Source organism: Zingiber officinale, chromosome 2B (genome assembly GCF_018446385.1).
Source record: "Zingiber officinale cultivar Zhangliang chromosome 2B, Zo_v1.1, whole genome shotgun sequence".
Classification (NCBI taxonomy): Eukaryota; Viridiplantae; Streptophyta; class Magnoliopsida; order Zingiberales; family Zingiberaceae; genus Zingiber; species Zingiber officinale.
The window spans coordinates 65,834,132-65,862,002 of record NC_055989.1 but is presented as its reverse complement, the minus strand read 5'-3'; the positions used below and the strand labels follow the sequence as shown (position 1 = coordinate 65,862,002).

Sequence of the window (27,871 nt, the reverse complement as noted above, 5' to 3'; positions counted from 1 at the left end):
AGCAACATATAATGATAAAATAACATACTTTCCTTTTACCCTTTTCAGGAAAACAAAATGATCCTTAATAATCATCTCGAAATCATAAGATAAAACGACTTCCTTAAATCTTATGTTCCATTGTCTTGACGCTTGCTTTAGCCCATATATAGACTTTCTAAGTCTACATACTTTCTGCTCTTAGCCTTCAGTAATGAAACCTTCTGGCTGAACCATATAGATTTCTTTGTCAAGATCACTGTTAAGGAAAGTGATTTTTACATCCATTTGATGTAATTCCAAGTCATAATGTGTCATAAAGGCCAAAATAACTCGTATTGACACAAATTTGACTACGGGAGAAAATGTCTCTTCAAATTCAATACCCTCCATTTGAGTATATCCTTTTGTAACTAAACGAGTTTTGCATCTGTTAATCTATCCATCAGCTTTCCTCTTTATTTTGAGAATCTACTTATTCTCAATAGCCCTTCGACCCGGAGGAAGATCGACTAAGTCCCAAACATGATTATGAATCATGGACTCCATCTCTTTAACCATTACAGCTTTCCATTTTTTCTAACTCTACATCCCAATGCTTCCTTAATAGATTGACGTTCATCGTCGTCAATTGGAAGTGTAATCAATGTCTCATTCTCAATATCAAACCTCTTCTTAGGTTTGATCTTACGAACACTTCTCCGTAAGTTGGGCTATTGAGAAGTCAACTCATGACTTGGCATATCACTCCCACTCGGTTGACTAGACTCAGGTGTTCCTTTTGACACCTCTCTTGTTGATAATATCTCATCCTCCTCAAATAGAGGAACATTTTTATCAACATCACCTCTGATTGGGAACTCTATTTCGAGAAAAGTCGCATATCTTGAGTCTATTTCGGAGATGGTTCCATCTAGTTACTGTAAAATACCGAAAAAGGGTGAATAACCATAAGGAAATTTTTTGAAATTTTTAGGAATTTTTCAGAAATTTTTCGGAGCTCGTATGACGAGATTACGGGGATAATTATTGGACCCCGAGAAAGTTTGTTTAGGCTACCCCATTTTAGTGAGGAAAAGTTGAATTTTTATATTCTTTTTCTTTTTATTTTTCCTCTCTTTTTCCCGTTGTCTTTCTCCGACCCGCGACCCGCGCTTCACTTCGTTGGTTTCTCCTTTTCTTCCCCAAACCGCCGCCGCCGCCGCCGTGTCGATTCCTCTCCTCCCCTCGCGTACAAAACCCCTCTCCTCAGCCAGAGCAGCGACGATCCTGATTCCTCTCCTTTCCCCAATTGCTTTTCTCCTCTGCTCGATGCTCTCTCTCGCGGACAACTCGAAGACGACGGAATGGAGCTTTGACCTCCGGCGAGATTCCTCTGTCGGCATCGACACCCTAAGCTCAGATCCGACCGGTGCTTTTCCGCTCCGGGTCGCAGACACGGCGTCGCGTCTCCTCTAGGTGACTGCCGACGTTACTGGGTCAAGTCTTTGCCATCCGATCATCGGCGTGAAGAGGCAATTAGGGCTCCGAAGGTAAGGCATCATGTTTGGTTGATTGCTGAGGAATTTTTTTGAGACGATTCTTGATCCTTATTCACTGGACTCTCTCAGAACCGTGCCCTAGGTTCATTGCCGGCTTGGATCTACTGTGTCATGCCCTAGCTCTGGGCTTCGCCTCCTCTTCACAGTAGTGGCATTCGAGGAAGGTGACAGCAAGGTGAGTTAGGTTGTTTGTTTGATCTGTGATCTCCACCGATTGATTCCAGTGAGGTTTTGTTCTGATCAGTGAGGTGTGCTTGGGTTGTCGGGCAGAGACTAGAAGGTTGTTGCTTGATCAGTGATCTTCCTGCTTGACCTCCTGCTTGATTCGATTATGATCGTGAAGTGATTTCCAGCAACTTGCTTTGTTTCAGCATCAACAGCGGCTGAATTGAGGTAAGGTGTAAGAATTTTGGTACATGTTGTAGATGATTGTTTGATAGGTTAGCAAGGAATGTTAATTTAGGTTTGTGTTTTGAATTAGGTATGATTGGATAATAATTAGGGTTAATGGAGCTAACCCTAATTAACTCATGAGTAGGGTTTAATTAGGGATTAAAGAATGGATTTAAACTAAGCTCGGATTAGACTCGTTTAGAAAGCTAACCGAGGTTAAGGAATGAATTAGGGTTTTTGGTAAATAAGGATTTTTGGTTTAGCTATTTTGTTTACAATAAAACTTAGCTAAACCGTATGATTTATTTCAAGATTTGAATTCGGGACGAGCACTTCGACATAGAGGTTGATTAGCTCGATCTACATTGGAGGCGGGTACCTTGACCTATCTATTTTGATATGTCTTGTTGATATGTTTAGTAGATTTTAGCAAGTAGCAATAATTATGTTTATATCTGCATCGGCATGTCACTATTTATTTTCGAGCATGATTTGTTTGTTACTTGTTTAGCGTTCATGCCCTGTTTATTATTTATGTTATGGAGGTAGTGACATGTCATGCTTTATGATATACCGGACTGGTTAGATACCATACCTGACATGTGTACCTAGATCATATTATTTGATCCACGTATATGATACATGTTTTTATGGAGGTATATAGGATCAGGATATTTCTATGCTTAGTGTCATGCACCATCTCACATGATTGCATGCTATGCGATAGTCGACTCCATTATTGTTGAGTGCATCGCCAGTTACATGGGTCTGCACACACAACCACTCATGGGTTAGTGCTTTTTATTCAGGCAGGGTGTATGCAGCAGGTTGCTCTATTTGGCTCCGTTGGTCCACTCATGGGTAGTGTGACGCAGCGTGGTAGCCGACAGGGATCCCTCCTCTGGACTGGCTCAGGGAGATGAGAGCATTGCGCTCCCCACTTATGATTTGGGGTAGGAGGATAGGTGTACTCCGACAACATCCCATCCACTCGGTCGCTCAGGAGCAGTGATGACAGAGTGCACGGTTGTCACAGCCCTACCCACTCGGTCTTACCATCGTGTGTGAGATGGCTGATTGGCATCAGGGGTGACCAGGACATGTTATGACATCATATGCATTATTTACATTTATTGCTTGTGTTTACTGCACTTTATATGTTGCATATTTGGTGGATGCATTGTTCGACATGCATACAGGATTTATGATACTCTGGGTCTGATGACCTTGATATCCCTATACCCAGATTCTGGTTAGTATAGTTACTCCTTACCTTACAGTTTTGCACTTTCCATATGTTATATCCAGGAGACTGTATGCATATTTATTTCTGCTGGTTATTATTTACTATGCATGTCAACTAGGTATCCGCTGAGTGTTGGACTCACACACCGTTATTACTATTTTTCAGGTTGAGGCTGTTCAGGAGGTTCTAGTCGCTAGTCCCCCACCACTGCGCGTCGCGACGAGTTCACACATTTCGATTTCCTTATTATGTTATAGACTATGTTTCAGACTTGTATCTTTTGACATTTGGATCTTGTACGATTTCTTATTCTCGATGGGTTTTCATTTAGATGCATGCTGATGATTTGTGTTTTATGGGTGCAGTTGAGTAGGATATTGGATTTATGTTTTATGGGTGTAGTTGAGTAGGATATCAGATTTGTGCTTTATAAGTGTAGTTGAGTAGGTTATTTGAAATGATTATCTTATCATTTATTAGGTTAATGTTTTACTATTAAACTGCGTGGGTGTTTGATTATTTTCATTGTTATTATACATATGTTCTGGCCGTGTTGGCCGAGGTATCTAGATTGACGTAGTCAAGTTTCATATTGGCACCCGTACAAGGGAGATGCTGTCGAAATTTCTTCTGGTAGGGACTACCTGGGGTGTGACAGTTACTCACCTATGAAAATATAACTTTTGGAGGTCTCATGATATCTTATAAAAATACATTTCTTACCCCTAGGCCCTAATTTTTCATACTTGTGAGAACTATCATGAACATAAGCAGTTGATCCCCAGGGTCTCAGATTACTTAAATCTGGGTTTCTGCCTATCCAACGTTCATATGGGGTAGATGGAACTGACTTTGAAGGCACTTTGTTAAGTATATAGGCTGTAGTTAATAATGCATCTCCCCAATAGGAGATTGACAAATTAGCTTGCGCCATCATAGACATAACCATTTCAAGAAGAGTTCTATTTCTTCTTCCAGCTAACCCATTTTGCTGTGAAGTTCTAGGGATTGCCAGTTGTCTAATAATCCATCTATCATTACATATTATCTTGAACATATAAAACAAATACTCCCCTCCACGGTCAGTGCGTAAAGTCTTAACTTTACGTTCTGTTTGATTCTCAACTTCGTTCATATAACGAATGAAATAATCTAATGCTTTAGATTTATGAGAAATCAAATATACATGACCGAACCGAGAGAAATCATCAATAAATGTAATGAAATAGGAAGCTCCATGTCTAGCCTTCACATTCATCGGGCCACAAATATCCGAATGAATTAACTGCAATATTGATTCAGATCTAATAGTCTTACCAAATGATTTCCTAGTTGCTTTTCTAACAAGACAATGCTTACATATAGACAATTGAATCTTAGCCCGAGTTCCCAATAGACCCTCTCTAGCCAACTGATTCATACGTTCTTGTCCTATATATCCTAATCTAGCATGCCAAATCTCATCAGTTATATCTGCATCACTAGTTAGAACAATGTTTGAAAAATAACCATCAATAGCATAATTGACATCTAGTTCTACATCAAGAACTATAAAATAATTTGTTAAAAAACTATGTCCGATTGACACTGAGTCAATCTTAAGTTCAACACATCGACTGTAAAAATTAATGCAATACCCTAAATCAAGAAGACATGTAATGGAAACAAGATTTCGTCGAATTTCAGGATATCATGTAGAAACAAAACTCTAATACCACGGAGGTTGAGTTTGCAAGTGCCGACTCCTTTGACTTCAACTCTTGTATTGTTTCCCACATAGATCCACTTGTTGTCAGTTGGTACCCGACGGTACTCAACAAATGTAACTCGTTCCCGAGCTACATGATTGGTTGCTCCCGAATCTTTTTCGACTTAGTGCACTCCCGAGCGAAGTGACCCTTCTTGCCGTAGTTAAAACAAGTAAACTTGTTTTTATGTTTCTTTCCAGTGTTCTTTAATATCTTCTTGATTGAGCCTTGTCCCACAATAGCAGCTTCCCTCTTCTTTCCCTTCATTTTCTTGAACCATTTCCTTTTTATGGATCCAGATGATTTAGCAGAACCTACAGCCACATAGGCTTGTCCAGAAATCCTTGCAGATTCAATTCTCTCCGCCTCCAATTCTACATGACGTGAGACATCAGTGGAAGTATTGATACTCTCACTGTGAGTTAGGGTCTTCTTCATGGTTTCCCAAGAATTTAGAAGTGAACGAATAACTACTTGAACCTGTTGTTCATCGGTCAACTCATAACCAGTAGTTTTAAGCTCCCGAATCATGTTCGATATCTCCCTGAGGTGTTGAACCATTGATATATTCGGATGCTTCTTGTAGCTGTCAAACTTGATTGTCAGCTGTCAAAGTTTGCTCAAACTTACTCCACTGTATTTTTCTTTAAGGGCTACCCAGACTGCATGAGCTGAAAGATACGACTCATACTCAAAAGCTAGGTCATCTACCATTGAACTAATCAATATGTCCTTCGCAGTGGAGTCCTTTTTCTTCTATGCCTTATAGGTATTAAGATCTCATTTGTGTTGTACAGTGGGACCATCTACAGGTTCTATCATAACCTAATTTACAGCCTCTAGAACTTCTTGTTTCTCAAGTACATATTGTATCCTGAGGTGATAGATCTTATAGTTATCCCCATTAAATTTTTCACCTTTGTTGAGTTTAGCTATAATGTTTTTGGTTGCTATAATATTTTTGGTTGCCATAATCTATCATAAATAAACACATTATTTAGTATTCAGTGTAATTCATATGTATACAATTTATGATTGACTCAATATTAATTTGAGCTGGTTTACAAAATCAAGTGACAACAATATTTTCACTCATCATTGGTATGACCAATCAAATCAATATTGATCAATTCTATTACATACATCCCAACCAATGAACTAATCATTTATAAAATCATAATTTCTTTAATTAAATGAAATGATCATTTAATAAATCATGATTATTCAATTAAATGAATTGATCATTTAATAAAAATGAACTAATCATCAAGTAAACAACATAAATAAATGAACATATCATTAATATAAAATTATGATGAATATTGTTAACATATAATCGACTGACATGAACGAAATGGACTAAAATTGTTCACACATAATGAAAAATAACAATAACAGAACTCTAGTAAACTAGATAGGCTACTACCACTCCCACTAGGACAAACACTAGTGCAGTGTCCAACATTATCCCTTTCAGCCTGGACTTATTTGGGGTAATCTCAAGCAGGGCAGCTTTAAGATTCTCTATAGGATTCTTATCTGAATTCTCCACAGACTCTTCCAGATCATCTTCTGACTCTTCAGGATCTTCTGAATCCTCTTCAGATTCATCTAGATCCTCTTCTGGATCTTCTGAATCCTCTTCAGATTCATCTGAGAATCCTTTTCAGATTCATCTGAATCCTCCTCTGGATCTTCATGACCCCAATAGAAATGAAGTAATTGTCTGTACATCTCTGAATACGAGATGTACCCATCATAATCATCCCAAAGTTAGAATGTTATCTGCCTAAGATTTTTCGGCAGTGAATAGACCAGAGCCCATCTTCTATGTGTCTTGGACTGGAAACTCTTCTCGCTCGAGTTTCCATAACAACCGATCGAGCCGACCAATAAGCCATCCAAGTCCTTGAACCGGGTCGAAATCAAGCTCCTTGATCTCCTCCCAAAGCTCATGTTGTCGTAAATCATGACTAGTCATCTGAAAAAATTGAAATTAAATAAGTCAGTACAAAACCGACTAACCAGTACAAAATCAGCTTATTTCAATTTATATAGGCATAGTACCAACATACTAAATCAAGAAAAATAAATCTTCTCGATTTTCAGGAGTCTAAGTCGACAATTAGAACTAATCTAATTGGTCAAACCATTGGATCGGTTGATTAGGGATCCAGATCCTAAGCTCGGTCTATTGTCCTTAATTAGAACTAATCTAATTGGACATGGATTTTTGTACCTATGTTTTGTTACTGTTTGATCTAAGTCAATTTCTTCCAATTCCAGACTTATTGATTAAACTCAGGTCCATTTGATCAAACCAATATTCATTGGTTTAAGTTTGACCGATTAGAATAAATCTAATCATTTAATCAAATTTGACCCATTAGAACAAATTTGGTCATTTGATCATATTTGATCCAAATCCAATTAATCAACCCAAATTGATTAGATCAAATTGATTTAGTCAAACCAATTAATAGTTTGATTGGACCAATCTGGTTCGACTAAACTATCTAACGGTTTAGCTTACCCCGAGTCTGGTTCTAATTATCTTTAAACCAAGCCCATTTAAAGCTAAACTCGTTTAAGTGGACAAACTTCATTGCATTCAAGTGAATAAAATTCATTGCATTCAACTTGAACCTAGCACGTAATTAAATTTATACATGCATCAAATTCAATTGTGTAGACATGATATTTTTTTTTTCCATTTTAGTCATGCATTCCATGCCATTATTCACCGCATGCATTAAATAATAAAAAAAAAGTTTCTGTCGTGAACCCTAATCTATTGTTTCTCCACATTATACACCGTCGCTAGCACTTTTCTCCACCACGAACCCACGCCGCACATCGCCTCACAGCGACGAACGTTGGTCACCGCACATCGCCTCTCCTCTACAGCCAGCCTCACAGCAACGAACGCTATGCAGAAACTTCAAGAGGCCACCTCGAACATGCCGCCGGCCAACCTAAATGTCGTCGGCCATGGATCATGCTGCCGGCCAACCTAAATGTCATCGGCCATGGATCATTGCCACCAGCGTCCTCTAATGACGCAAGGCCTCTGCGGGAGGCGACCATGAACATAGTCATCGGCCAAAATCGGAAACAATTTTTATGGGTGTTCCTTGAGGACTATGGTGTCGGCAATTGAGGCAGATCGCGACATGGACGCGATCTTGCCATCGTGTTGACGACAGGCAACAAAATCAATCGGAGTGGCAGCAAAAAAGAGGGCATCAATTTTAAACAGGAGATCGTACATGCATTTAGAACTAACTTGGGCTTTGATACCAATGTAGATTATTCTAAATGCATGGATGAAAATGAATTAAAACGATAAATGCTTATAGTGATCTCCTGCAGATCCGCAATCGACGTTGGCAAGACTCACTGTCGGAAGAACAATCACAGAATCAGAAAGCCCTCCACAATTCCACGAATCAAAATCCCACCGTCTCAGATATTCTCCTTCCTTTCTCTACGTTGCACCCCCGATGATCCTTGGGCGTACTATTTATAAAAGGAAATGACCTAGGGGTATGATGGTCTTTTCCATCAAGAGTAGTGGGGAACGTGGAGATGTTCCCACACCCCCACTTTCTCCATTTCCTACAGTTTGAGTTATAATATTAAAGCTAAAAATAAATTAAGAGATATTCTTTGTGCTTTTACTTGAAGAGGGTTTAATAGTTACCATAGAGGGTGAAAGAAGTTCATCGAGAAGTCTCATAGTTGATGACTAATGATAGTAGGGTGATTTTACGATTGAGGGCAAAGAGCAGAAAGGTACTCAGGGTCAACGATGTAGGATAAAAGAGGCTTGGAGTTGATAAGGTGAAATCACTCGCCTTTAGTGCCTTTGTCGCACGTAACTCAAGATCATCACGAGGGAGGTAAATTATGGTATCCGAGAGGATAAGTGGTGGGTGGGATGATGTGTATAGAGTCTGAAGATTTATATCCTGACATCCCTATAATTCAACCTTACAGTCTCAACTGTAAATATAATCATCATTTATCATCTTGGATAACTCCGTGAAGTTGACTGGGAGTTGATAAGGGATGGATCGATGGATGACAAGATTAGATTCAAAGCGCTAAATTTAGAAACACTTTCTATATATATTATCCAACACTAATGATAAAAATATAATTTATATAATTAATAGCAAATTACTTTATCAATATAATTACTCAAGTATATACTAGATTATTAAAGCAGAGTTTTAATACGTTGCGCATTGTCCCGTGTGTATTCATTGCGAAACTGAAAGTGAGGATGTTCGATAGTGATCTAGATTGAGGTGCTCAACTTATTAAAACTTATTACAATTATTTATTAGTTATTGAAATTAACTAAATAATTAATAAAGGTTAAACATGCACTAAAAGTACGGACTGCCTTCGAAGCCTCGTTATCAACTCGGAGACTTCTATATCAACTTCTTGGACTCTTGGAGTAGTGACGCGTTCACTTCCATTCCTGAGAGCCCTTGATGTGATGGCGACGGCATTCCGCCGGAGACCTCTTTCTACCGCCAATCTCTCCTGGATGGCACGTCGCCGCGTTTCCGTCCGACCGGACATGCCCCTCTGGGGGCCCTCGGGCCTCGACGCCCTTCTACGCCCGACGAACCTCATTGTGTCGCCGATTCCAGATGCAGCATCGGCGGAGGCGACGCCGAATCTCAACGGACTGGGGAGACGTCTTTCGCCGGATCATCCGTGGCGAATCCCTCCGCATTCGAGCTATAACTTTGCCTTCTCATCCTTTGGTCCGTTTTCGTGTTCCTTTTCCCTATTGAAATCGCCGTCCGCTATTGTTTTCCATTATTATTTCAGGAATCTTTTTCCCTTCTATTTTTATGTTTTTTCTTTGCACAACTGTCAATTGGATGAACCTTTGCGTTATTCTCATCTAATCTGGAGGATCATTGTCCCTTTCATCAACATAAAATCTTTTGTTAACTGCTGATGTTAGAAAAAGGTTGCCTAATCTATGGGAGATGGAGTTTGTATTGCATTGTTGCCACCAATACAGTTTAACGGAGGGGTCAAGATGGACAGCTCCGGCTGATACTGTCTGATAAAGGTATACAGACGTTGTAGCAACATACAAACGAAACTCCGAATCATGATGGGAGAAAATGTCATCATCTTTAAAGTTTAGCGAGAGAACCAATATATCAACCGCATAATCAACATGCCACTGCTGTGAGACTATATATTAAGATATTTTTACCATTCAAGAAAAATAGTGTAGTACAATGTATCTAAGTAAGAAGAAAGAACCAAGTACTAGCTATGAGAGTAATTTGCTAAAGGTTGTCTTTCTGAGAGATACTACCTGGATAGACTATGGTATTACAAGTCATATTGTATGCTAATGAACTTGTAAAAGATATTCCTTCGAGAAACAACAGAAGATATATAACTGAAAATCATTTAAATAGGGAAAATTGGTGCTTGATCAATGATGAAGGGGTTGATTCAGATAATATGATAACAACTGTATAACGTATTAGGCACAAATTGAGTTCAAGAATGATAGATTGTAATCAGGACAGCTTTAGTAGAAAAATAAAAATGATTATGGATTTATATCTATTGATAAAAGAAACATTGTAGTCCTAGTCAAGAGAAAGATGTAATAAACCTGTGATTGGTGTTCGAATTGTTCATCGTGGCATATAGTATAAGGATGATTTGAGAACTATGTAGGCTTGAACCATTCTTGAGTTGATTAAACAGAAGTAATTGATAAGTACAAAATAAGATATGTGATAACTATGCATGAATAACCAGAATATTTTTTTTATGTTAGTGGAAAATATCAAAAGAAACTGCAAATATATTTATTTCTGCAAGTGCTTATAAAGTAGATAACAATTCACAAAGGATATTCAGGACATACTGTACTTTCCCTCTTACTGCTAAGCCATGGCTGAGATCCTTGTTAACGAGATACTTTATAGCACTCACTTCATGGATCTCTCCGAATCCAATCAAATTTGTTCATGCCCTCACATCTACTGGTGTGTTCCAGTATTTCCTTAATAAGCTCTATGTGTTTTGTGTGATGCTGGCTGCAATAAGCACGAACATAGAATTACGTTGGTATTGCTCTCTCAAGCTGAAGAATTTGCTAGTCATATTAGCCTTCTCCTGATTTCAATCAGAACATGCATCTATGGTTCATGAGGCTATCTGATTTGGCATTAAATGGTATTTAGAGTTTGTGGGTGTGTTGAACAACCAGAATATTTTTTTTATGTTAGTGGAAAATATCAAAAGAAACTGCGAATATATTTATTTCTGCAAGTCCTTATAAAGTAGATAATAATTCACAAAGGATATTCAGGACATACTGTACTTTCCCTCTTACTGCTAAGCCATGGCTGAGATCCTTGTTAACGAGATACTTTATAGCACTCACTTCATGGATCTCTCCGAATCCAATCAAATTCGTTCATGCCCTCACATCTACTGGTGTGTTCCAGTATTTCCTTAATAAGCTCTATGTGTTTTGTGATGCTCGCTGCAATAAGCACGAACATAGAATTACATTGGTATTGCTCTCTCAAGCTGAAGAATTTACTAGTCATATTAGCCTTCTCCTGATTTCAATCAGAACATGCATCTATGGTTCATGAGGCTATCTGGTTTGGCATTAAATGGTATTTAGAGTTTGTGGGTGTGTTGTAGTTTCTTATCATCAAGAAGTAGGTACAAATCATTCTGGGCTAGGTGTGCCATTCAATCTGCCTTTAATAATCTATAAACATTGAGCATCTGATCATCATCTGTTGGTTCGATGCAACACCTCTGATACTCATCTGGTTTGTAATGATATATTTCATTTAGCATATTACCATATATGTAATGTTTTCTATTTTATGTTGCAATCTCTATAAATAGTGTATAATAATGTATGGTCACTAAAAAACATCAAATGAAGAATTATTTACCAATTATCTTATTTTAGAGAATTATTGACTCTCTTTTTTATTATATTCTTAAACTCTTTATCCATCTTTTTTGGCATGCAGGCACTCCCTCATCATTCCAAAATCACATGCACCTTCATTTGAACAACTCCACCTGCTGTGAATTTCTCATGTCCTTAATCTGAAGCCATGTAACTCATGAATTTTAGAGTAGCATTAGTCCATAATTTGGAGAAACACCGTGTGTTTATGATGCATGTTATGTTTGTAGGGATCTTTTGTGAAAAATAATATATAAATGCAGCGGAAAAACCGATCCCTCTAGAGATCCATGCGAATACAATATACAAAGTTTGATAGAATGACAACCTTTGTTGCGTGAACGGTACAATCCCAGCAACAACTTTGATTCGGCAGATCTTAGGACGATCAAAATGGTCGTGCCTCTTCGGTATCCACATGAACACGTTCCACGTTCGTCGCACGAACTTAGTTTCGGAGAAGAACCACCTTCGATGTGCTAGCAATTTGGATGGTTTGGCCAAGAGAAGAAGAAGAGGAAGACTAGAATGATTCACACAAAAATGCATTGCAAATAGTTTTTTGTACTCATTCAATGAATACAAAAGATTTTTACTTTTTGATCTCCTTTTCATTAATGCTCCATTAATCTCTATTAATGGGCATTAATCCTCTTTAGTGGTTGAGTCTAATCCAATGAGTCTAATTTAGATTAGACCCAATCCAATAATCCAATAGTTGGATTCATTTGAGTCTAACTCAATGAATCTAATTCGGATTAGACTTAACCCAATAATCTTAAGGTCCATCATATTTTAGTCAAACTAAAATAAACCCATCTCTAAATCAACATGTTTTTTTATGTGTGACCCAATAGGTTCTTGTGACATTGGCAATGTCTCTAAAATCATTTTAAATACATATGCAATGAATGACATCTAGTAATGCGTCATTGCTACCCAAGTGACGAGAATGTCGAGATCCGATCTAACCTTTCTGTGTCTATTATTTTGTATAATTTATCCCTTCCATCCTTGATATCTTGATTGATCCATAAGACTATATCATCCTCTTATCAATCTTTGTGTTTCTTGATCTCTAAGTGGACACACTCAATCAAATAAGTTCAGTATCTTATATTGACTAATTTGAACATGACCATGCATGTTTGTCTCCTACTTAATCAAGAGGTCCAAAAATATCACTTTTGTGATATGGAAGAGATAAATCACATCTACATCACTCACATCCCTCCGCATAACTTATTGCATACTCAATGATCGACTTTATAGTCCACTTTGTTACATGTGATATTTGCCGATACCAAAGTACACGACTCCTTATGTAGGGAACCATAGTGACTTCAGGTCTAAGAATTATTGATACTAGTAGTCATTATGAGAATGTTTATGACACTCATATAATGATCTATGAACCATTCTCATGGCAGACTAATTTAGTAAATATTCTCTAAGATATACCTATGTGTCAACTTGATATCTTATATCCATGACTTGTGAGATTAAGTCATTAATTGACCTACATGTTAGTCTTAATGTATTAATATTGTCCTTGTATATTAATGCTTGACTAAAAATAAATAATAGTAGTATTCTATATATATATCTGCAGTCTCCCATTATTAATTTAAGCAATTGATATGTCGTATACTAGAATCTACTATCCTAGAACATTATTATACTTATTCATCTAGCATAGATTTGAAGTAAATATAATAACCATAAACTTTGCCTTTTATTAATGAAATATGATACAAAAGTTCCCTTGTCAATTATCTCATAATTGGCTTTAAGGGCTAATACTAACAATCTTCCACTAGCATTAGTGTCAATCACTGAAATATCTAATATCCAGTGACTTAGTGTGACTATCATGCTTCCTCTGTGCCAAAGTCTTGGTCAAAGCATCCGTAATGTTAGCATCAGTCAACATTCTGCATATCCTCACATCTTTTCTATTGATGATTTCTCAAATGAGATGGAACCGCCGTAGTATGTGTTTGGATCGTTGATGAGAGCGAGGTTCCTTAGCCTGTGCAATAGCCCCATTGTTATCACAACAAAGGTCTATTGGGTTCACTATTCTAGGAACTACACCAAGCTCCGTAATAAATTTTTTGATTCAAATAGCCTTTTTAGCTGCACCTGAAGCAGCAATGTACTTAGCCTCTGTAGTAGAATCAGCAACTGTATCTTGCTTTGAACTCTTCTAGCTCATAGCAGCAATATTTAAGCAATATACATACCCTTACTGTGATTTATAATCATCCTTGTCAGTTTGGAAGCTTGCATTGTTGTAACCCTTTACAGTGAGCTCCTCATCGCCTCTAAATATCAAGAAATATTCTTTTGTTTTTCTCAAGTACTTAAGAATATTCTTGACTGTTGTCCAGTAACCTTCACTTGGATCTGACTAGTATCTGCTTGCCATGCTTAACACATACAAGACATCAGGGCGAGTACAAAACATGGTGTATATGATAGACCATATAGCAGATGCATAAGGAATCTAATCCATGCAGTTTTCTTCTTTCTTAGAAGAGGGCATTGAGCCTTCGAAAGGCTCACACCATGTGACATCGGCAGGAATCTTTTTTTGGAATTCTACATGGCAAAATGATTAAGTATCTTGTCAATATATGTATTCTGAATTATGTCAAGTAATCTGTTAGATCTATCTCTATAGATCTTGATGCCTAAAATGTAGGCTGCTTCACCTAAGTCTTTAATTGAGAAACAATTCCCAAGCCATGCCTTCACAGATTGTAGTATAGGGATATCATTTCTAATGAGAAATATGTCATCTACATACAGGATGAGAAAGATGACTGTGCTCCCACTAACCTTTTTGTAGACATAAGGTTCATTTTCATTCTTATTGAAACCAAATGCGTTGATTGCATCATTGAATCGAAGATTCTAGCTTCTTGAAGCTTATTTTAAACTATAAATGAATCTTTGCAACTTACATATCTTTCCAACATCCTTTGGATCTACAAAACCCTCATGTTGTGTCATGTACATATCCTTGAGTAGATTTCCATTCAGAAATGCAATTTTGGCATCCATCTGCCAGATCTTATAATCATGGTAAGTTGTAATAGCAAGCATGATCTGAATAGACTTAAGCATCACAATTGGTGAAATTTTTTTATCATAGTCTATACCATGAATCTGCATGAATCCTTTAGTTACCAATCGTCCTTTATAGATATACATTAGACCATCGATGTCAGTCTTTCTCTTAAAGACCCACTTATACCCAATGAGTTTGATTCCTAGGTGGATCAACCAAAGTTCATACTTGGTTAGTGGACACGGATTATATTTTGGACCTCATGACCTCAAGCTATTTTGTTAGTACCCCAAGGTAGTTTTGATGTGATCAACTAAGTCAAGTTATGTCCTGTTGTGGTTTAACCCATTGTGTCTAAGTGCGCAAGAACTCAGGAGCACAGGAAGTCGAGTGAAAGACGCATTTAGCGAGAAGGTCATAACAACACTTGTAATTGATTCCATTTGACTTTAGTTTTGGAGTTGTGAGTTTTGACTGCTATAAAAGGTTTTTCCGCCCAAAGGAGACATTAGTGAGCTTTTCATCTTCCTTGAATTAATAACCTCCCCGGTTGTAACCAAGTAATTTCTTTTGTGCCTATTTTATTTCTTTAATTAATCAGTTTCGTTTTATGCAAGTGTATGATTTAATTAAGTTGTAAAGTTCGAGAAGGGATTTGTTTGTTTTTTTTTGTGCAGGCTATTCACCCCTTCTAGCCGGTCGCCAAGGGATCAACACATATATTAGAATCTTGGTTCATTACAGCTTTCTGATAAGATGTAAGCTTGTTGAGACCAATAAACATTACATCACTGTCGTCAGACAAGAGAAAAGAATATCTCTTAGGTTGCCAACGTATTCTATCAGATCTGCGCAGAGCTTGGTCTACTCGAACAGGTCGTTACTTCATAATTTCTTGCGATGTAACATATTCATGATCCACAACACTTTATGGTGCCTGTTTAATTTCCATCAAGGCCTAAGGACTAATTTGTGTATTTCGAATTTCTTCAAGATCGACTTTACTCCGATTAGTTCTTCTAGAAATTAACTCTCTTTTTAGGAAAATATCATTTTTAGCAACAAAAACAAACACTTTGCCTTGTGTGGAATTATAAAAGTAATATCCTTCGTTTTCTTGGGATATCCTACAAAATAGCACTTATCGAATTTGGATCCTAGTTTCTTTGAAACTTGACGTCGAATGTAAGCCACACAATCCCGAATCTTCATGAAAGACATCTTGGGACTCTTCCCAGTCTATATAGTCTATGGTGTCTTTATGACTGCCTTAGATGGAACACAGTTAAGTGTGAAAGCAGCCGTTTCTAAAGCATGTCTCCAGAAAGAAGTAGGAAGATATGTCTGACTAATCATTGATCGCATCATATCTAATAAAGTACTATTTCTTCTCTAATACATTATTCCACTATGGTGTTCTAGGTGGAGTGAGTTGAGATATGATCCCAAATTCAATAAGATGGTCATGAAACTCTTGGTTAAGGTATTTTCCACATCGATTTGATCGAAGTATCTTATTACGCTTACCAATTTGGTTTTGCACTTCATTCTTGAATTTTTTGAACTTTTCAAATAATTCAGGCTTGTGTTTCATGCAATACATATAGCCATATCTACTGATATCATCAGTAAAAGTAATGAAATATTAATAGTCTCCTCTAGTTGTTATATTGAAAGGGCCACAAACATTAATATGTATGAGTCCTAACAAATCATTAGCTCTTTTGCTGTGTCTATTAAAAGGAGTCTTTGCCATCTTGCCTTGTAGACAAGATTCACATACCTCATATGATCCAAAATTAAATGAGTCAAAAAGTCCATCCTTATGGAGCTGTGATACGCAATTCTCATTTATGTAACCCAAGCGACAATGCCAGAGATATGTTTGGTTCAGATCATTAAGTTTGAATCATTTGATATTTATGTTATAGATTGAGTTTTCAAAGTTTAGAACATAGAGTCCATTTATAGGAAGTGCACTACAATAGAACATATCATTTAAATGAACAAAACAACATTTGTCCTTTATTATAAATGAGAAACCTTTCTTGTCCAAACAAGAAATAGAGATAATGTTCTTAGTTAAAGTGGGCATAATGGGCAAAGATAAGTCTAATGGGCAAAGATAAGGAATATGTTTCTACAACTATAGCAGCAACTCTTGCTCTACTTCACCCTTTGTCAACGATCTAGTCTTTCTTAGGCCCTACACATTAGTACAAATGTGAGATACATAGCCGGTATCTAATATACATGAAGAAGAAATAGATAGATTGACTTCTATAACATATATACCTGAGGTAGAAGTCTCACTTCTCTTATTTTTAACTTCCTCCATATATAATTTGCAGTTCCTCTTCTAATGTCCGATCTCACCACAATGGAAGCATGTTCCTTCCTTAGGCACTTTGCCTTTATGTTTCAATGCATAAGATTTGGTCTTACCTTTGCCTTTGCCTAGGTCTTATTCTTATCTTTGGGCTGTCATTTACCTTTTCCCCTTTGCACCATTAATATTGTACTAGGCTTTGTCTTCTTAGGATTGAGTTCAGCAGTTCTCAACATGCTTAACATCTCAGGCAATGGTTTGTCAAATTCATTCATGTTATAGTTCATGACAAATTGACTATACCCTTCTGGCAATGATTGCAAAACAAGGTTAGTGGTCAATTCTTGGTCCAATGGAAATTCCAATCTTTTAAGGTTCTCAATGTACCCAATCATTTTAGTTACATGAGATCCTACGAGACTTCCTTTTTACATCTTGCATTGAAATAAAGCTTGAGATTGCCTGCCATTGCTATAGTTGTCTGTTCAATCATATCATGAGCATCTATGTTCTCATGTTGCTTCTGAAGCTTAGAGTTCATGGTGGCAAGTATAAGACATGACACATCTAATGCATCATCTTGATGCTTCTTATAAGCACGAGTAATAGTAGTGGCGGGTGGTTCAAGAATGGGTTGCTCTAGGACATACAGTTTTCTTTTTTGCTTGAGAACAATTCTCATATTTCTGTACCAACCCAGGAAATTAGTTTCATGGAGCTTGTCCTTATCAAGGATAGATCACATAAAGAGAGTATTTGACGTATTTAATGATATGGTGATCTATAATATGAAATATAGAAATAAGTATCATATTTAAATCATTTAATTAGGTTTTTAATTAAATGATTCTCCCATTGAACTGTAAAGCTTGGTAGGAGTAAGTCATGAATGTAGGCAACCGGAGTTTACCCACACTACTAGCTCTAAACCCAATGACATTCAAGTGGAACAAGATTTATATTATACCTCATCTTGAGTTAGTTTTGGCTAATCGTCTAAGACTTGTATAATTTAGGTACGCAACATTTACCAATTACAACATATGCAACTCTTAGATAGTTAGGTGAACAAGACTATTTGTTCGTTTGCCTAATGTATGGGATATGTCTCTATGTTCTCAAGCTAATTGAGGTAACTTAGTTAAGTCGCATTCAAAGTTCAATATTTGGACATCACAATTGTTCTGTCGTACTCTGCCAAGATAAATTGAGTCACTTTTCTTTGGCATGCATGTTTACAATTGATCAAGGTAATAGTGAGTATTAAACTTTGATAGACATATGAAATTGACCTAATTATGATAAAACGACTAATTAAACATACATCACATACAAGCATGACACACATCAATATATATGCATAATTAGAAACGTGATATGGTTATGACCCGTCTACTACAATCTTTTTAAGCTAATGAGAAGATCAAAAGGTCAACCTAGGGAATTGGATCTTCTCCAAGTGCTTCCTTGGTTATCGTGTGTTATTGGTCTCCTCCCTTTCCATCGTTGTCCAATAGATTAGTACTATTCTTAATTGTACATTACAAATTTAAAAAAACCTCGAGTTACATTCGAGGGTTGTCTAATTTTTTACAACTAAAAGTATAAAAGGTGAGAGGCATGACTCGCAGGTTGTATTATTAATTAATACATATACACACACATAATCCAATCACATTGGGTAAAGGGGTCATAACCATACACCATGACATACATTATTCGTAATAGATCTTAACCATGCACTATAACATACTTTTATTATGATTCCTAACAATATTTATGAGCCACAACCTTACGGCGGTCCCGCTAAATTTTTATTAACTCATTGAATGAGTTGTTGCTCACAGTTCATAAAGAATAACCTGAGACCTCCCTCATAATAGATTGATGCATGCTTACAACAAATATTGTACAATCTGTTCACAACAGTTCATGAGTTATTTCACAATCTGTTCTCAACATATTAACGCAACTGCATCAACTATTATGAAAATCGTAGGACATGGAAGATTTGTCAAATGAAATTAGACTATAGCACGTATTCATATTACGTATGAAGATGCTACAATCCTTTAGTTTGATCAACACAAACTATTTCATGTTCGACAAAAACACTCATCATGTAAATCATAATAAACATATGTTCGTTATCTATATCACGTATGAAACATAACTAAAACGATGTATATGCATTCACAAGTGACTCTGATACCATGGATCTTTTGCGAAAAATAATATATAAACACAGTGGAAAAATCGATACCTCCATAGATCCATATGAATACAATATACAAAGTTTGATAGAATAACTACTGATGCGGCGATAAGAAGGAGCCCACCTGACACAGGTCAATTGCCACGGTGGAGGTCAAAGTCAAGGCGGTAAACGCTAGAACTCAGAAGAGCGGAAGGTGGCTACATTGGCTAATCGGATGAACCAGTGTCCGGTCGGCAGGAGATTCGTCCGAGCGGATCATTCGTCCGACTCGGGGTAAGGCGGTGGCATATCTCGACATTGAGTGCTCTAGGAAATATTAAGACACCGGGTATGGAAGAGCTTGTCCGATCAAGAGGGACAAGTCATTGCTCGGAATCATCACACAGAAGAGTAGCCGAAGCCGACCGAGCCGAAGCTCGGAATGCGCCCACTCTTCGAGGAACGTGCACGTCGTCCACCAGAGCTCTATATAAAGGGTGTCCATCACCGGCGGAGGTACGCATGATCTACTTTTTACGCATAATTCTATTGTTGCTTCACTTCTTCTCCGTATTTCGGTGACTGACTTGAGCGTCGGAGGGCCAACGTCGGGACCCTTTCCCTGGCTCGGCATTGACGTCGTCTGTTTTGCAGAGGAAGCGAAATCCACATTCGGTCAGCAAAACTGCCATATCCTAGCTTTCCAACTCGCACACTTTCGGATAGGGTCAACTACCTTTGTTGTGTGAATGGTACAATCCTGGCAGCAACTTTGATTCGACAGATCTTAGCACGATCTGAATGACCACGCCTCTTCGGTATCTACATGAACACGTTCCACGTTCATCGCCCGAACTCAGTTTCGAAGAAGAACCACCTTCGGTGTACTAGCAACTTGGATGGTTCGACCAAGAGGAGAAGAAGAAGAAGAAGAAGAAGAAGAAGACTAGAATGATTCACACGAAAATGCATTGCAAATAACTTTTGTACTCATCTAATGAATATAAAAAGGTTTTTGTCTTTTGGTCTCCTTTTCATTAATGCTCCATTAATCTCTATTAATGGATATTAATTCTCTTTAGTGGTTAAGTTTAATCTAATGAGTCTAATTCGGATTAGACTCATCCAATGATTGGATTTATTTGAGTCTAACTCAATGAGTCTAATTCAGATTAGACTTAACCTAATAATTTTAGGGTTCATCATATTTTAGTCAAACTAAAATAAACTCATCTCTAAATCAACATGTTCTTTGTGTATGATCCAATATGTTCTCGTAACGTTGACAATATCTCTAAAACCATTTTAGATACATATGTAATGAGTGACATCTAGCAATGCGTCATTGCATCCTTAATATCTAAATTGATCCATGAGGCATGAGTCATGCCATCCTCTTATCAATCTTTGTGTTTTTTATTCTCTAAGTAAACACACTCAATCAAATAAGCTTAATATCTCATATTGGCTAATTTGAACATGACCATGCATTCTTGTGTCCTACTTAATCAAGGGACCCACAGATATCACTTTTGTCATATGGAAGGATAGATCTCATCTACATCACTCACATTCCTCAGCATAACTTATTGCATACCCAGTGATTGACTTTATAGTCCACCTTGTTACAGGTGATGTTTGCCGATATCAAAGTACACAACTCCTTAGGTAGAGAATCGTAGTGATTTCATGTCTAAGGATTATTCATACCAATAGTCACTATGGTATTTTCATGACGGGTCAATTCAGTACATTTTCTCTAATATATACCCATGTATCAACTTGATATCTTATCTCCACGACTTGTGAGAATAAATTATCAATTGACCTATATGCTACTCTCAACGCATTAATATTGTCCTTGTATATTAATACTTGACTAGAAATAATTAAGAGTAGTGTTATATATATATATATATATATACAACCTCCCACTATCAATTCAACCAATTGATATGTTGTAGACTAGAACCTACTGCCCTAGGATATTATTATACTTATTCATCTAGCACAGATTTAAAGTAAATATAATGACCATAAACTTTATCTTTTATTAATAAAATATGATGCAAAAGTTCCCTTGTCAATTATCTCATAATTGACTCTAAGGGCTAATACCAACCATGTTTATCTTGGTGAATCAGATCTTGAGGCATTGGTTCATGATTGTCTTTTTCTGTTTCCTCAACGAAGTACTCAGCCTCAAATGTCTATGGATACTTCATTTTTGTTTTTTAGCTTGGATTTCTTGTTGGTCACTGTCCTTGAAATTGACAAGGACTGCTCAGCTGTTTTTGGATGTTTCTTTTCTTGTTTCTTACAGTGTGTCAGGTTTATTAGAATTGAAGCTCTTTAGAGTTGTCACCCCGGACAGTAGTTGGCCATGAAATCATGTAGATTATGGGCTCATGAATGTGAAAAATAGGTATGTGATATTGTTTGATATTCTTTGTTTATGCATTAATTATTTTGCTTCTTCTCTCATTGATCTTCGGATGATAGGCATCCTTGGTTGAGAACAAGAATTTTCACCATTCCAATGAACAAAAACGAAATCTAAAACACATCAAATTGTTACAGTTTATTGATTCGCATGCATGCTCAATGGCTAGTGCTGATTGAATACCTGCCATGCTGCCACTGTCCTTGGAGATTCATATTCATACAAACCACAGAGAAGAAATAAAGTCTGTGTGTATTCTATTTAACATCTAGAACCTGTGTCTGTCTTTTCATATATCAAAGAATATCATTAATTGTTCAACTGGTGTCATTTTTGTCTAGACAAAACATGAAAATAACTCATGAATTAATGGTATCTATGCCAAAGTTCCTCGTAACTTTTAACAACTAATTTGAGATATTGAAATGAGGTTGGTAAGTTGGAAGCTGCTATGATTCATCATACTTTTCCTTGATGCTGGATGCCGTGCTGTTTGATTTTTCATTAAAATTTCTGGAATTTGAATCTGCCAAGAGATCCATGCCAATACTTGCGTACAAGATTTCTAAAGCACCTCAGCCTGATTGGGTAATATTTTAGTTTTTTCCTTTCGGATATGAATGTTTCCATCATTTTTTTTAAAAAAATTATTGACAATGTTTGATGTGCTTTTATGTAGCCATGCTTCTGTGTATCTTTTATATATCTGTTTGGTCATTTATTATCTCTTGAAGGTTTATTTGCATCAAATGTCATATAAAGCTTCTAGCATCTCAATAGACCATTTACCTTGAAACCAGTTGCCCTGAACAATTCATCATTGTGATACACACTATTCAACTTCTATTTGTCAATTTTTGTGAAAAAACAATGAGTTGTAATGCACTCTATTAAAGCACCTTTCATCAGGATTTGGTAGAAGAGTTATATGCAATCTGTAATTTGCAGATTCATTCAATTTGCTTGTCAACGATGGATTAGAGCAGGTCATGTAATATTTCATGTTAGTAGTGAATTTAAGTTCAGGAGATGGTTTTAAATACCAGTGGCTGTATGCTACCTTCTTTAATCTATGCCTGCTGCAGACTCATCTTCACATAATTCCTTGGAAGCCTGGGGACCAGCTATGGCCTTTTGAGGTAAGATACTGTAAATTTTCAGATCACTTGGCTGCATAGTTAATGACTTTTTACTCCCATTACATGTAGTGTTTCCGAAGACAATCCATTGAATCCAACCAGGAAATTGTTGATCTAGTGAACACTGTTAGTGATCTAGTTTCTTCAGGTCCAAGAACGATTTATTGATAGATATCCACTTTGAGTTTTCAGGAATAGTTATCTCATATTGGTAATATGTGCACAGAATTTTGTGCACTTTACATTGTTACTAATTATATTTAAATTCAATTTTAGAATTGATTTTTTTTCTAGTCTGTAACATGATGCAACATCAATGAAAAATTTTGGTGGGTGAAACTTATCCACTAGCTGAGTCGTATTTGGAAGTAGATGACATTGGAAGGCGCACATGCTTTCAGATAAGGATAAATCTCAATGGTCAGACCAGCTAGAAAATGAATGTAAGGTGTTTAATCAATGCATGGTATTTAAAAAATGTAATTAATCATTGATATAGATGTTGGATACAAATAATCTGTTGTCGGAGATATACAGGGTACTAGTTGAATTTAAACTGCTCTGAATTAAATTCAACTTGCAGTCGAGATGACCTGAGTGGATAATCTCAGGCTGCCAGCAGGGGTTGGTTTCTGCTACGAGCTGAAGAATTGCTGAGCAAGAAGATCAGTTGAGCCGCTAGTCTGTGTTGCCGAGCGGGTGGATCGGCCGAGAGGTCAGATCGGCCGAGAGGGCAGGTCAGCCAAGTAGAGGGTAGGTCGGCCAAGCAGAGGGCAGATCTGTGTTGCAACAGATCTGTGTTGCCGAGTGGGCGGATCGACCAAGAGGGCAGGTCGGCCAAGCAGAGGGCAGATCTGTGTTGCCGAGCGGGCGGATCGGCTGAGCGGGCAGGTCGGCCACGCAGAGGGTAGATCGGTCAAGCGGAGGACGGATCGATCGAGCGAGCAGGTCGGCCAAGTAGAGGGTAGATCGGTCAAGCGGAGGGCAGATCGACCGAGCGGGCAGGTCGGCCAAGCAGAGGGCAGAGAGACTGACCGGACGAGCTGACTGAGGCCTGCAAGAGTTGCAGTTTCCTTGAAACAGATTCGTCCCCACCTCTGGCTGTGCTTCGAGGCTTAAACGCACCGAGCGGGGCATAGAGGCAAATTCCAGCAAGGTAAAAGCGTTGCAAGATACGCCGCCCCCAAGAAATCTGAGGGAAGTACAGCACCTGACCGGGCGGATAACTGCATTGTCAAGGTTCATCTCTAAGACTGTCGACCGGAGTCTCCCTTTTTTCAAGATCCTACGCAAAGCTACTAAGTTTCATTGGGACGAGGAATGCGATCGGGCGTTTGAGGAGCTGAAGACATACCTGAACTCCTTGCCCGTGTTAGCCAAGCCAGCTGTAGGTGAGCCGCTCTATATTTATTTATCTTCAACCGAGCGAGCAGTAGGCTCAGCATTAGTGAGGACGAGCGGTGAAGAACAACCCGTGTACTTTTTGAGCCATATTCTAAAAGATGCTGAATCTCGCTACACTGGGCTCGAGAAGCTGACTTTTGCTTTGGTCCTCACCGCTCGGAGACTTTGTCCTTATTTCCTGGCACATACAATCATTGTCTGGACAAATAGCCGTTGGGAAGAGTGCTGCTGAATCCAGAAGTGTCCGGACGGCTCATCAAATGGACAACGGAGTTGAGTGAATTTGACATTCAGTATCAACCCCGTTCGGCGATAAAGGCGCAGTCCTTAGCAGATTTTGTTACCGAAGTGCAAAATCCCGAGCCCGAAGCAATGGGGAAAATATTTGTGGATGGATCGTCCACTCGGCTCGGGAGCAGGATTGGCGTGCTATTACTCTCCCCCCAAGAAGAACGGGTGCACCTATCCATTCAGCTGGATTACAGAGCCACAAATAATGAAGCGAAGTATGAGGCCCTCATAGCCGGCTTGCAGGCCGCCCGGCATGTAGGAGCCGGTGGGGTGACTCTCCATTCAGACTCTCAGCTGGCCGCCCAACAGCTCTCGGACACTTTTGAGATTAACAACGCTCGGCTCAAGCTCTACGCTAAGGCCTTTGAAAAGCTCAAGACCCACTTCAGAGAGGTCATCATCCAGAAGATACCCCGAGCAGAGAACTAGGCGGCAGATGAGTTAGCCAAGCTCGCAAGTTCAATTTCACCGGTCGTCATCCAACCGCCAATTGACCAAGCATCCTTGGTGGCGCACATTGACCGGATGGAGGGCCTCGCATTCCTGAGCGATTGGAGGACAACCATCATGGAGTTTCTGCGCTCGGGTGCGACACCGTCCGATCGGGAGGAAGCCCAGCTATTGAGGAGGAGAGTCGGTCGGTTCACACTCGTTGGAGACCAACTCTATAAGAAGGCTTTCTCCCGCCCACTTTTGAAGTGTGTGAGCTCGGAGGACGCGGAGTACATCCTCCAGGAAGTGCACCAAGGATCGTGCAGAGGGCATCTAGGAGGACGATCGTTGGCTAGGAAGATCCTGCTGGCCGGGTACTTCTGGCCAACCCTGCAAGCAGACGCCGCTCGGACCGTCGCGACGTGCCTCTCCTGCCAGAAGTACCACAACGTCTCCCACCGACCGGCGGAGGAGATGAAAGCATCTACAGTGTCCTGTCCGTTTGATCAGTGGGGAATGGATATCGTAAGTCCGTTCCCTATGGCGACCGGTCAGCGAAAATTTCTTCTAGTGGCGGTTGACTACTTTTTCAAATGGGTGGAAGCCGAGCCACTGGCCAAGATCACCGAGCAGATGGTCAAAAGATTTATCTGGCAGCATATAATCTGTCGATTCGGCATTCCTCGCTGGCTCATATCTGATAACGGGCGACAGTTCGTCGGGAAGTAGCTCGAAGAATGGTGCAAAAGTTATGGCATCGAACAACACTTTACTTCCATGGCGTATCCCTAGAGAAATGGTCAAGCCGAAGTAGCCAATCGGGAGATTCTTTGCATTCTTCGGGCTCGGCTCGACCATATGAGAGGAAGCTGGGTGGACAAGCTACCGGACGTCCTATGGGCTATCTGCACGACTCCAAAGGAGGGAACGGGCGTCACGCCGTTCTATTTAGTGTACGGCGGCGAAGCAGTTATCCCAGTTGAAGTTGGCATAGAGTCCATCCGGATCCAGAACTATGATGATGACAATCCCGAGCGGAGGGAGATGGAGTTGGACTTGATCGACGAAGAGCGAGCCAAGGCGTCCATCCGACTGATGACGTACCGGCAGAGAATGAAGCAGAACTACAACCGGCACGTGATCCCTAGAGCATTCCAGGTTGGCGACCTAGTGTGGAAGAAAGTAAAGCCGGTCGGGGACGTTGGCAAGCTGGAGGCTCCTTGGGCGGGCCCCTTCAAAGTCATCGAAAAGCTCCGCTCGGGTGCTTATTATTTGGAGGATGAAGACGGACGGCAGCTGGATCGACCATGGAGCGTAAATCACCTCCAGCCTTACCGGGCGGAGTGAAAGGTGCGCCAATGTAATGTATGCTGTATACTTTCCTTTCGGCTATATACTTGAAATGCAGGAGTAAAAAATCAGAAAATTAGCGCAAGTATAGGGCATCGTCAGCCGAATCGGAAGACCGTCGAGCTCCGACGTTAAATATCGTCGTGCCGGCGACTATAAACCCTCCGGCCGGAAGACCGTCGAGCTCCGACGTTAAATATCGAGAGTCGAGCCGGCGACTATAAACCCTCCGGTCAGATGAATCGTTGAGCTCCGACGTTAAATATCGAGAGTCGCACCGGTGACTATAAACCCTCCGGTCGGAAGAATCGTCGAGCTCCGGCGACTATAAACCCTCCGGTCGGAAGAATCATCGAGCTTCGACGTTAAATATCGAGAGTCGCACCGGCGACTATAAACCCTCCGGTCGGAAGAACCGTCGAGCTCCGACGTTAAATATCGAGAGTCGCGACGTTAAATATCGAGAGTCGGACCGACGACTATAAACCCCCCGGTCGGAATGAAAGACACTTGAAGATAAGCGGCGAGGGAAAGTAGTGACATGTCGCATGCCACCTACGCCCGCTCGGGAGGCCTAGTTGGTCGAGTTGTATGTCATAGGCCCCGATCAATTACCCACAAGCATGCAAAGTAAAAATGAAGTTGCACAAAGATAAATTTTTCATTGAGATTAGAGAAATTAGGGCCGAGCAGCTAAATTACAAAAAAGGAAATTTTTTTGGCCGAACGACCGAATTACATGAAGACTTCTACTCCAAAAAATCATAAAGGTCCTTAGGGATGTTGCTGAGGAGCGCCGCATAGTCTTGAGCTGGGATGCTAGCGGAGTCCGGAAGTTGACCATTGGACTTCAGATAGTCCGTCGTGGCGGTGATGGCAAGCTCAAAGACATTATACATCCGCTCACACACTTTTTCTGAAAATTTGATCGAGCGGATGTGCTTCAACCTCAGGGCTGTGACTCGGCTGGGTTCCGCCTTTTTATATTCCCTGAAGGCAACTTGAGAAGCTTCAAGAGACTCCTGCAAAGTCTTTAGGTCATCCTTATGTTTAGTCGCCTCGGCCGAGCGGCTTGCCTTCTCGCCATCCAGTTGCTCCATCAGCTCTTTCACCCGTTGCTCCAGGCCCCGAGCCTCGACATTCTTCTTCTCCAGGTCGGCGATGACCGCCTTCTTCCGGCCAGTGGCAAGACTTATCTTCCGATCGAGCGTCTTCACCTGTCTTTCAAGTTCTCCCAGAGTGTAGGCCTGATCGGCCGTCTTCTTTTGCTCAGCCGCCAGTAGATCTTGGGTCTTTTTGAGCTCTT

At 39.3% G+C, this 27,871-nt stretch overlaps 1 protein-coding gene across 2 annotated transcripts; it reads left to right on the top strand.

The window, feature by feature from the left end:
* The first annotated feature begins 9,378 nt into the window (after positions 1-9,378).
* On the top strand, positions 9,379-23,321 carry LOC122045749. 2 transcript variants are annotated; one of them, XM_042606105.1, is made up of 3 exons: positions 9,379-9,691; positions 22,898-22,935; positions 23,035-23,321. In XM_042606105.1, the coding sequence occupies exons 1-3, from the start codon at positions 9,418-9,420 to the stop codon at positions 23,125-23,127; spliced, it is 405 nt and encodes a 134-aa protein (XP_042462039.1). In that variant the 5' UTR covers positions 9,379-9,417; the 3' UTR covers positions 23,128-23,321. The 2 variants fall into 2 exon arrangements, with proteins under 2 accessions (XP_042462039.1, XP_042462040.1); XM_042606106.1 differs by lacking the exons at positions 22,898-22,935; positions 23,035-23,321 and adding an exon at positions 11,966-12,546.
* Positions 23,322-27,871: the final 4,550 nt, after the last annotated feature.

Excerpts from the sequence above, each read along its gene's own strand:
- LOC122045749 (XM_042606105.1), top strand. The coding sequence starts at position 9,418 with ATGGCGACGGCATTCCGCCGGAGACCTCTTTCTACCGCCAATCTCTCC. Across the intron at positions 9,692-22,897 it reads CTTTGCCTTCTCATCCTTTG|ATTCATTCAATTTGCTTGTC; the intron begins GTCCGTTTTCGT and ends TGTAATTTGCAG. Across the intron at positions 22,936-23,034 it reads TCAACGATGGATTAGAGCAG|ACTCATCTTCACATAATTCC; the intron begins GTCATGTAATAT and ends TGCCTGCTGCAG.